The 12,745-nt window shown below is 32.1% G+C and overlaps 1 protein-coding gene across 2 annotated transcripts in view; it reads right to left on the bottom strand.

The window, feature by feature from the left end:
• Lrrc49 (leucine rich repeat containing 49) overlaps positions 1–12,745 on the bottom strand; it is a 180,098-nt gene that overhangs the window by 34,969 nt on the left and 132,384 nt on the right. For both annotated transcript variants that reach the window (XM_076848673.2, XM_076848674.1), the window contains 2 exons: positions 2,406–2,643; positions 1,081–1,266 (listed from right to left, as the gene is read on the bottom strand). In XM_076848673.2, the coding sequence (XP_076704788.1) occupies positions 1,081–1,266; positions 2,406–2,643 (424 nt within the window). The remainder of the gene's footprint in view (positions 1–1,080; positions 1,267–2,405; positions 2,644–12,745) is intronic.

The raw sequence follows: 12,745 nt of genomic DNA, 5'->3' as shown, positions 1-12,745 counted from the left end.
GAAGAGCATGAGAAGAAGATTAACATTAAACAGGGATGAGAGGTGGGAGGAAAAGGGAGAGAGATGGGAAATTGCATGGAAATGGAAGGAGACCCTCAGGGTTATACAAAAATACGTACAAGAGGAAGTGAGGGGTAAGGGAAAAAAAACAAGGGGGAGAAATGAATTACAGTAGATGGGGTAGAGAGAGAAGAGGGGAGGGGAGGGGGGATAGCAGAGGATAGGAAAGGCAGCAGAATACAACAGACACTAGTATGGCAATATGTAAATCAGTGGATGTGTAACCGATGTGATTCTGCAGTCTGTATACAGGGTAAAATGGGAGTTCATAACCCACTTGAATCAAAGTGTGAAATATGATATATCAAGAACTATGTAATGTTATGAACAACCAACAATAAAAATTAAAAAAAAATTTAAAAAATAAAACTGTTAGTCCTTACAAGATCTCTAAGCAATTCAGTGAGACCCTGTCTCTAAATAACATACACATAAACAATAAATATATATATATAAATATATACATATACATATATATATATGTATATATACATATACATATATAAATATATAGAGAGAGAGCTAGGAATGTGGCTCAGTGGTTAAGTGCCCCTGGGTTCAATCTCTGCTACCCAAACAAAACAAAACAAAACATAAGAAATAAACAAACCAACCAAAAATGGTCACTCCTACCAACTTTTTATCTAAGTATTTACTAACAGTAAAGGTGCATATTATGGGGCTGGTGATATAGTTCAGAGGTAGAGCACTTACCTGGCACATGCAAGGTGCTGGGTTTAATCTTCAGCACCACATAAAAATAAATGAGTAAAATAAAGGTATTGTTTCCAATTGGAAACTATTCACCATGAACTTATTACTATTTTATTTTAAAATTTTGTCTAGTGCTTTAGAATTTTAGGGTAGAGTTTTAGATTTCTGACATTTCAAATGTAAAAATTAAAACAATGAATTTTTCAAAAGTTCTATCATGATTACCTAGATTCTTAACCATTTTTAATCATTATTTTCCCCAAAGGGAACATTTTTATTCTGCAGTTTGCATAGTCCTTTACTTACCTCTGTTCCATTTATTTTCTGCATACTAAAATGGCTTAGCCTAAATAGTACATAGTATTTCCATAGTGTAAAATTGACAACTGGATTTCCTTGAGGATCAATTGTCAACTGGTCAATACGACGAAGTTGGGCTAGTGCATTAAATTGCTGCAGCATTATAAGATTTGTTTCCTTAAATTTAAGGTGCTGTAATAATAAAACACACACAAAAAATCTGAATACTGAGTTTAACCATCTTAAAATATTAACATTAAAGCTTCACTGAACATTAAAGCTTCACTGATCATTTCCTAACTAAATCCACAAGCTTCAGGCTTAGCAAATATGTCTTCAATTACATTAAATCAACTGGATTATATAACTTTAATCCCACTATTACATCATTGATGGAATTCATCCAGTATTTAATTCTGGATGATTCCTTCTGCAAAGGATATCCTCATTTATTAACAAACTAGAATTCTTAATAGTTATATAAACATGAAAAAGTTTGGACTCTTTCAGATGTTACATTATACATTTTATATTGAAATAAAAGAAAAATTGGAAAGAAAAAATTCAGAACTTTATAAGGTTTACAAAACTTCTAAGAATTAGTTTTAATCACTATTACTTGTATCTTGCCAAATACAGTGTATGCTGGTTAAGTTGGTTATAGAAAAATCAAATCTCTACAACTGAAATATTAATGCAAGTGTTTTGTGAATTCGGAGGCTCTTTTCTAACATACTGTCTGCACTTCTACCTATCTTATTTAAGAAGGAGGAAGTAAGGTACAAAAGGGCAAGTGAGGAAAATCAATCAGCAAAGACAGAAAAACAATAATCAAAAACTCAAGAGGAAACTCATCATAAAAATTACAGGTTCTGAAAATGCTTAATAATAAATAATATAATAACACCATAATTGGGAAGTCTAATTTTTCAAAGCAACTTTAATATGCTACTAAATTTGTTTTCAATGTTTTTAGAGGACTATTGTAGATATAAATTACTGTATAATTTACATAATACATACCTAGTATTGTCTCATAAGTGCCAGATACAATACCTGGATACATAATAGGGCTATGCAATTTTATTGAATGCTTTATAAAATAGAAATATAATTTGAATAAAATTGTTGGTCTTTCATACTACATAAAGGCTCATTTTCAGAGATGAAATCTCTAATACAAGATCATTTATGACTACTAATTTAAATCCTAGCACCAGAAAATCAATACAAAAGCTTAGTCTCCCTTCCTGCATAAATAAAAGTTTGGCTTGAACATACAAGTCATGATTAAGAATAATTCAAAGATATTACCAAAGGGAAATGTTTACCAGAGAATTAGGAAACTTCATCTTCAATTTGGGGAGCACTTGGACAATTTCGTCAAACTCTATGAATGTGAAGGAGACTGTCGTGACCATTCCTGCTGTTTGGACACTCCAATTTCGATCCAGAGATTCTAGTGCTCCTGAACCATACAGGGAAAGTGTATCCCCATCCACTTCAACAAGGTATGTGTCTGTGACAGATAAACCTAATAAAGCATTGTTGAGTCCTGAGTCTAGAGACCTGGAAAAACCAAAGCATAATTTTAAGTGAAAGTCTTATCATGCAAACCAAATAAAAGAATTCAAAGCCACATTGGAAAAGCTCCTTTGATACTATATTCACTTTTTTCAATTCTGTAATTAATTTTCAATAGACTATGTGGAAGATTTATATTATTCTAATCATATATTTTAATTAAAATAGAAATATTGTGAACAAACCCAAATTAGTTATATTAATGAAAGAATCATTTATTATATTTTTGTGTATGTATACACGTGATTGTGAGGATTGAACTCAGAGTACTCTACCAATCAGCTATATCACCAGATTTTTTTTTTAATTCTGAGAAAAGACCTTACTAAATTGCCCAGGTTGGCCTTGAACTTGATGATTCTCCTGCCTCAGCCTCCTACACAGCTGGGATTACAGGCCTGTACCACCACACCTGGTGCATTTAATATATCTTTAATATGTCATGAATCTTTTTTTCATGTCAATACAAACAGGTTTTTCTAATCTATGAAACTATCAGGGTAGAAAAAATGTCTTTTACAAAATAATATTTTTATAGTAAAAATTACATAATACATAAACATGTTGGAAAACATAATAGCTATTAGTTTACTTCTTATATGCTAGATTAAGTAGTATCTTTGACTTTGTATTTTTGAATTCCTCATGTGTTTTGAAATTCCATAAGTGTATACAAAATATAATTGTTAAAGTTCTTGAAGATTTCCTCCCCAGTTTGAAATAAAAAATAATGAAAGCAATCCATTATTAATATTATATATTCACAAAATCTCTTCATATACTTTACTGAACATGGTAATTGTTAGTATTTCCAAATTAGAAGCTACATTATCTATAAAAGGCTACCTAAATGATAATAGCTAAGGAATAAGTAAAATACCTTGATCCAACTCAAAATTTTGTGAATAGAGATGTAAACGATGATGGAATGTGATGGACATCATTATCCAAAGTACATGTATGAAGACATGAATTGGTGTGAACATACTTTATATACAGAGATATGAAAAACTAGTGTCCTATATGTGTAATAAGAATTATGATGCATTCTGCTGTCATGCATTTAAAAAATAAAAGCGATTAAAAAAAAAAGAGAGAGATGTAAGTATTTACTCAACCTCACTGCTTGGCTTTTTTTGTGGGGTGGTAGATACCAGGGATTGAACTCAGGGGCACTCAACCACTGAGCCACATCCCCAGCCCTATTTTGTATTTTATTTAAAGACAGGGTATCACTGAGTTGCTTAGCACCTTGCTTTTGCTAAGACTGGCTTTGAACTCTCAATCCTCCTACCTCAGCCTCCCCAGCCACTGGGATTACATGCATGTGCCACTGCACCCAGCTTACTGCTTGGCTTTTGTTGTATGTGTTTTCATTCTGTCATTTTTTCTTTCAGGCATTATTTACTAGCCTGTGTGTTGTTTTCCTTTGTGCTGCTGTGCACGTTTGCACACTCTTCCAATATGTCAATTCTCACACTGTATATATGTTTACAATTTTGCCTTTTCTTACAGAATGAATTCATCGAGGCTAAAGACCATATATAAATATTTTTAACTTTGGTGGCTCTGAAGTTTAGTAAAGGGCTTTACATAATTTATAGTATATTAATGTATTATTAAAGATCCTCAACATTTTTATAATGCTCATGTTGGGAAATAATACTGACAAACCATTATTACTCTATTGATTTATCATACTTATTTTGACTGTACTACTTAACCTTTTACATGTTTGTTTATTCAGTAACAACCAAAGTAGTAATGTCAGTATATTCTAAGTGAATATGCAACCAAGAAAATATGAAAAGGCTTAATTTCTACCAGACTTAAGGCTGAAGAGAGATAATATCCAAACATTCAATGAGCAGTAGTATATGAACAGTCTCAGATGATAGTCTTAGAAAGGTAAAGGCTGATAGCACAAAAATAAGATAAGGATCAGTTCCATTTATTGTACTTTGGGTAATACATGGAGCTAGGTAGAGTGTATAAGCATCACTGGAATAGGACAAAGGATGGCAGTTTGAGCATTTCACTGCCACTAAAATAAAGACGACTTGATGAAGAGTGCATACTCTTACTGTAGCACTTACTGCACTGCATTGCAATTATCTGTTGACTTGTCTATTTCTCTTACTAAACATTGTGATACTTGAAGGCTTGAATTTTGCCACATTTGCTATGGTGGAGCCAACCACAGCTCCTAGCACATACTTTCTTGATACATATTTCTATAATGAATTAATAAAGTGAGAAAAATTTTATAAGAATATATTGAATTTTAAGAAAGATGTTCCTACCATAGCTATGGTTTCACAAATGGGGTAAAATCAGTGTTATAGGCACAGAAAAAGGGTATTATTAGCAAGAAGGTTGTCTCAGGTTTGGCAAAGACATATAATGAAGAAAGAAGGTGAAGGGGAGAAAAAAACTAATTGGCATAGGGATGCCTTATGACCACAGCAAAAGAAGCTTAACCAGCAAAAGAAGTTTAGTTTTAATGGGTCACTAGAATTATATAAAAAATATGAATAAATCCTTTGGGAAGTGATGTCTTATATATTTGAAAATGTCTTTATTTTCTTTGTTTGTGTGAGTAAAATTTTTTAAAAAGAGACTCCAAAATAAAAAGTCTATCATTAGAAAAGGATTAGTTATTTTGTGTAAACAATGACCAAAGAAACTGCTGAGAAAGAAGTGAAATAAAAATTGTCTACAATCATCAGAACAGTAATATGGTAATAAAATCAGAAGAAAATTTTCTCCAACTTATATAGATCTCACATGGATATTTGGCAAAAACAAATATAAATTTGCTGGGCTACAGACTAACTCATCCTTTTCAATAGGACATGTAGCATCTGTTAACCCATTTCAGTTATTTTCTGTGTTAAGTCTTTGACTTTAGCCTCAAACCCTGGCCAATATTAATAAATTTGCTCCTCTTGGGAGATATGTCCTGATTTCCCTAGAAAAGACTTAGACGGTTGGGGATATAGCTCAGAAGTAGAGCACACTATGTGTCTATCACACGAGATGTCTAGCATGCTGGGTTCAATCCTCAGCATAGAAACAAAACTAAACAAACAAACAAATAAAACTTAGTAAGTTTTTAAACAATGTTTTTATGTTGGAGGTTGTCCATCCAGTTTTCCTTGTATGTACAGTAGATACCTTTTTAGTCATAGATACGTATATATTAATTCATTCACTCATTAATTTATTGAACATCTGAAGATGTTCACTATATACAAAACATTGTGCTAAGAATTCTGGCATAGGCCACTAAATTATGTCTATTGATAAGGGCAATCAGTATAGAGATCATGTGCAAATTTTTGGATATATTAAATTTACTGCTCACTTTTATTGGGCTGTGGTTCCAGAAATATAAATTCCCTAATCCTACCCTGAAATCAACCCAATAAGCACAGGAGACATAATTTCTCAATTGAAATGACCTCAACATTTCATTAAATCAATAGGTTTTTTGTGGAGAGCTTATTATGTGTCAGATATTGTGCTAGGCCCTGGAGATTTAAAAATAAATCAAGATATATTTGCTCTCAAGGAGCTCCCATTCTGGATGGGGGATGAAAAGGAAGAGAATATATATATATATATATATATATATATATATATATATATATATATATATATATATATATTATGTGTAATATAATGTGCTTATTGTCATATAATGAATATTTAAACCATATGCTATAGAAATACAGTAAGAAATGACTAATTCTTCTAGAGGGGAGAAATCAGGTTTCAAAAGGAAGTAGCATTTAAACTGATTCTTGAGTGATGAACAGTAGAATTTCATAAGAAGTAGGAGGAGAGGGGCATAATGAAGAAAGACATAGAAGTCTGATTATATGTAACATATTCATGTAAGCACAATTTAAGTATGGCTGGAACACTGAAACACGGGACTAGAATGCTGAAACATACAGGCGAGTAGTAGCTGGAGATAAAGTTGAAAAGTCTGATTTTATCTTGTAGGGTTCAGGAACAGAAAATGTTTTAAAAAATGTAATAAGACCTTACAATGCATGTTTTTAAGCAACTTCAAAGCACCATGCATGGATCTAAATACTGGTGCTGGGAATACAAAGACGAAGGAAATAAGATGAAATGGACCTTCAAGGATCCACTTCAGATAGATAAGTTGATCAAAGGTTGATAGAGCAGAGAGAAGCTAGTTGACACTACTGCACTGTAAGAATACAAGTACAATAGTGTCAACTAGTCCTTATAAGAGTACAACAGAAAAAAAATGACACAGTGTAGTAGAAATGGCACTGGCAAGAAAATCAGCCCTTCATTCAAATTTTAGATGATTTGAGGGTTAGGCTTTTCAATTTCACTGAGTTTCAGTTTCTTCATATGTAAAATATAGCGGACAGTGAGACATCAAATAGGAATAATCTTCAAGATTTTTAGTGGTTAATTTCAAGTCCAAATGTTCATCTATTTGACTTGATCTATATATAAGAAAGAATTAGAAAAATACTGTATTCCTTCTCAATTAGTGGATGACCCTAAGAAAAGACAGGATGCTTAACTTAAAGCAATAAAGTAATGAGTTCCCGAAAGGCAGGCTAAATGTAAAACATACAACTAAATGTCTAGATGGAAAAAAAGACAGCATTTCAGAGGTTTAATATTTTTTTTAACCTTTAGGCTTTTTATAACAGGCTAGAAAAGAAATACTTAAAATCTTTCGGAAGATTCTTTTCCTAGTGAATAAGTGGTGCTGATTCCTATAATAACTTATTTTATGAATTTCTATTACAACATTCATAGGTGTGGAAATTCATTTTATGCATTATATTTTATTATAGTAGTGTTGGCTAAAATACCAGTGTTCATAGACAGGAAATGACCAAAAATAAACCAGTTTCACTGCACACATCCAATGTAAGCAAAGAAAACATTACACCAGTATTTTCCAATTTCTGCCAGGCAAAAGAAACCTGCCATCTGTCATTTCACTGTAGAGCTGTCCAAAGTATAGTGAACAGTGAAATCATTAATGGGATATAGCAAAGTTTTAAAGAATTTCTTCCCTTAATGTGTCTATAATGTTTTCATGGACATTTGTTGCCAGGCATTTAGTTACACACCCATAGGCCAAAGGTCACAGACACTGTAACACAAGAATTAGCCACTTCTTTGGCATTACAAAATACTAAAGACTACAAATGATTATTTAAAATGGAAAATTTCATGCAGTATTAAAAAACAAATTGAAACACTAAGGAAGAGACTTTGTGGCTCTCTAGAGTAGTCTTCCATCCTCAAAAAGAGTAAGGCTCGCATCATCTTCAAAAGATAAATTTTAATTAAATTTTTAAAGACTTACAGAAAATGTATTACTATAACCTCTAACATTTAAAACTCTTTACTTTGCACTTCTATAAAAGAGCAGATTGACACAACAAATGTGTTTAAAAACCTATTAAAGAATGGAGAAGTAATTGAAAAGATTTAAACTCACAAGAAGCACATCAGGGGAGGTAGCAGGAGATTTCAGCAAATTTATGAGAGCTGGGACATAAAGACTAGTAAATGATGAAAAGGGGGGAAAAACTGATGTCCTTGAATATGCAATGGAGATAAAAACAAAGACAGCAGTCAAAATGCTTGAATGAACTGTGGAAAAGGAAGAAGAGTAAATATGATAGAGGATGGGAGGCACAGGGGCATTAATTGAAGATCTGTAAAAGACCACTCCCAACTACCTCTCTCACTGACAAGAAAACACTCAGAGTGGCATTACAGAGCAGTGGAAAAAGAGAAGAATACTTGATAAATGCCATTAGGGTAACTGGCTATTCCCATGGTGGTGGTGGTAGGGAATCAGACCTTAATCTCAAAAATAAAAATAAATTCCAGGTGTAATAAAGACTTTGGAAAGGCCAAATTTTAAATCTTTAGGAAGACAAAACGAGAGAACATTTTTAGAACATTAATTTGTCAAGAACTTTTTGTATGTACATAATATAAAGGTAAAATATAAAGGAAAAAATATATGTTATGGTATTTTCAGCATATAAATGTTATTTAAAGTCAAAGGAGTGTATAACTTTGGGGAAAATCAGAGAATAGTAAGAAAGCCCAGGAAGGGCCCAAAATCTGAGGAACTCTACCATTTCTGTTCTGCGAAAGAACAGAGGTATTCGAGAACATGAGAAAAAAAAAATATAATACCAGAAAAAATGTCAACAGTTTCTAATAATATGTTATAAAATAATAAACTATAAAAAATGACCCAAAAGGAAACAACAGACTTCAAGAAGAGTAGATTCTATTCAACAGCCAAATAAGAAAACCCAAAACTGAATGTTCTCTCTGATAGTGGATGCTAAAACACAATAAGGTGCCTGGAGAAAGAAGTTCATTGGATTGGATGAAGAGGAATGAAGGAAAGGGAGTGGGGATGGGAATAGGAAAGACAGAAGAATGAATCAGACATAACTTTTCTATGTTCATATATGACTACATGACCAGTAAGATTCCACATCATATACAACTGCAAGAATGGGAACCTAATTAGAATAAATCATATGTATATTTGTACATGTATGTATAATATGTCAAAGTACACTCTACTGTCATGTATATCTAAAAAGAACAAATAAAAAAGAAACTAGGAGAGTACAGGTAGTAAATTTATTTTTCAATTTTTTGAAAAAAGATAATCAGAAACTCCAGAATAAAGCAATCTTTGTAAGAAAGCCACAGCTCAAATATAAAGCAAACTAAAAAAGGACAAGTGTTGGGACAACTTTTGAAGTATAATATAGAGGTCATTTGAACTTTACACTTTTTTCCCTAAATGATTTAGGAAGTAGAAAAGGAGATATAATCATAGTATACTGCTTAACTCTGCAGTAAAAAATAGATACAGCACAGAAACTTAAACTCTATTAATGACTTTTCATTTTTTAAATGCTACCAATTGACAAAGTTTTATGATTATAGGATAGATAGAAGTGAAATTAATCTTGAAATGTAAAAGTATAGCTCAAGGAATATAGAAATATTAGAATCCTAAAAAGGGTGCAGATATAGTATAGTAGGGAACTCCAAACTCCATCCCTCCACAATAACAACAAATATCCTAGCAAAAATTTCCAAATCAACTTTGTTTTTTTCAGAATTCTGAAGTATAGAAATTATAATAATCAGGGGAAATACTTAATGAAGGAAAAAAAACCCTGCTCAATTTCAATAAGACAGTTCTGGGGCATTTTAACATACCTTGCTACCATATTGCCTTTCCTGCTTGGTGGTGTCCATGAAGATGACATCCTACATTCCTGGTGCAGGCATATGGTTAACAGAGAAAGCAATACAGAATGTTTTCACATTTCTGGTGGTTCCCTGAAGGATAGCTGAAGGGCTTGCCTTTGTTTTACTTGCATTGAGGCTTCCTTAGGGTTGAGGTGGCTTCTGGGTAGCATTTTTTTCAGAAGTGTTTAAAGGTAAAAATGAATTAGCCGCTGCCACATGGAGCAAGGGATAAAAGTTGGAGCAAGCAATAGGCAGACTGAAAGGAGATATTGGGGAGGATTAGGGTTTTGTCCCTAAGTATCTCAGGATATCTAGAAGGCAACTTGCATGACTAGGGCTGGACACATGCCCAAAAAAGGTCCGAGAAGACCCTGGCCCTGCACAACAGGAAGTGAAGGCTACAGACTTGTAGGTGCTTATTGAAATAAAAAGCTTTCTAGAGAGATTCAACAGCAGATTTGAGCAGGTAAAAAAGACAAAGAAAAGAATCAGTTAACCTAAAGGTAGAACAATTGAAATTGAGAAGCTGGGAGGACAAAAAAACAACTATAAGTAAACAGAGATCTAAACAACTGTGGGATAACTCAACATACCAACACAAACATAAGGGAAGTTGAGGAAGGTCAGAAGTGAAAGAAAAGGGCAGAAAGAATATTTGAAGAGGAAATACTGGCTAGAAAACTTCCCAAATTTGGTGAAAGACATATACCAACACATTCAAGAGGCTCAATGAGTCCCAACTAGGAAAAGAGATCCACACCGAGACACACTATAATAAAACTGTTGAAATATAAGATGAAGAGAAAATCTTGAAGCAGTGAGAGAGGTGACTTATCATACCCAAGGGATCCTCAATAAGTATTAAATGATTTCTCATTAGAGATCATGAAGGCTATAGGCAGTAGGAAGATATATTTAAAGTGCTGAATGAAAAAAAAAAAGTTAACCTAGAGTTTTATATCTGACAAAACTGAACTTTGAAAATAAGAAAGAAATAAAGATACTTTCTGATAAACAAAAGCTGAGCAAGTTCATATCTGGAGACCTGTTCTATAAGAAATGTTAAAGGAGTCCTTCAGGCTAAATTTAAAGGACACTTGATAGTAAATGAAAGTCATATGAAGAAATTTTTTAAAAATCAGGAAATATAATTAATATAAATATTAAGGCCAGTATTACTGTATCTTTGGTTGATAATTCCTCTTTTTTCTATATGATTTAAAAGGCAAATGCATATAAAAATTTTAAATGCATGTTAATATACATACACTTAAAGATGTAATTATAAAGATAACAACATAAAGGGGAGGATATATCCAGAAGCAAAGTTTTTATATATGACTTCAACTAAATTGGTATTAATTGAAATTAGATTGTTACACATTAAGAGGCTAACTGTAATCTCCATGGTAACAAGTAAGAAAAAATTTTGCAAAAATACAATAAGATAAATGAGAAGGGAATAAAAACAGTACACAAAAAATTAAATATAAATGAAGAAAGTTATACAGGAATTGAGGAACAGACAAAAAACAACAGAAAACAAATAGGAAAATGATATAAATAAGTCCTTGACTATTAAGAATTGATAAGATTAAATTTTTATAATTAAAAATCAGAGATTAGCAGAGTACAGTTTTTAAAAAGATCTAAGTATATGTTGTCTACAAGATTAAATAAATAAATATGTTAAAATTGAAAGGATGGAAGTAAATATTTCATGCAAATAGCAGCTAAAAGAGAGCTGTGGTGGCCACTGACATCATACAAAATAGATTGTATATAAAAATTTTTCTAAAAACCAATTTTATATTGAAAAAAGGGTCAATCCATAAGGAAGGTATAGCAACTACAAACATACATACCTGATCATTAAATTATATGAAACAAAACCAGAGAGAAATGAAGGGAGAAATATTTCTGTAACAAAAGTTAAAGACTTTACTACTCTACTTTCAATAATGGACAGAAGATCAACATAAACAGAGGACTTGAAGAACACCAGGAACTAAGTAAATCTAACAGACATACCACTCTATCCAACAAGATAATGTACAATCTTCTTAGTACATGAAATTTTCTCCAGGACAGACCATATGTCAAGTCACAAAATAAGTCCCAGTAAATTTTAAAAGGATTAAACTAATAAAAATATCTTCCCTGACCACAGTGGAATAAAACTAGGAAACAGCAATTGCAGAAATATGGAAAATTCACAAATAGCAGAAATATTTGGAAATTAAACTCCATACTGTTAAAAAGACAACAGGTTAAAGAGGAAAGCACGAGTGAAATTAGAAAAATAATAGCAATAGAAGTTGTAATGTACAAAGAGAGAGGAGAAGTAAAAGAAGAGTAGTGGACTTATATGGAACAAAAAATAGAGATTTAATTATATATTATGAAAGTTACAAGTAAATGAACAATAGATATATAGTTTGGGGAGGAAAAAGAGCTGAGCTGAATCTTCATCTATTATAGCAAAAGTGTTACATCTAAATCTCATAAATTAAAAAACAGCATCAAATAATTTAAAGACTTGATAGAAAAGGAGTCTGTAAAATAAACCTTTAAAAAATGAGTAGCCGGGGTGGGGTGGTAGCTCAGTGGTAGAGCACTTGCTGAGCATGTGTGAGGTACTGGGTTAGATTCTCAGCACCACATATAAATAAGTAAATCAATTAAATAAAGGTCCATCAACAACTAAAAAAAAATTTAAAAAATGAGTAGCCACAAAGAAAAAAGGAAAATCAGTTGAATATGGTATCAAGAAAGATGA

Source organism: Callospermophilus lateralis, chromosome 3 (assembly GCF_048772815.1).
Source record: "Callospermophilus lateralis isolate mCalLat2 chromosome 3, mCalLat2.hap1, whole genome shotgun sequence".
Taxonomy (NCBI): domain Eukaryota; kingdom Metazoa; phylum Chordata; class Mammalia; order Rodentia; family Sciuridae; genus Callospermophilus; species Callospermophilus lateralis.
The sequence above is the reverse complement of the archived record's forward strand: the minus strand, read 5'-3'. Positions and strand labels throughout refer to the sequence as shown.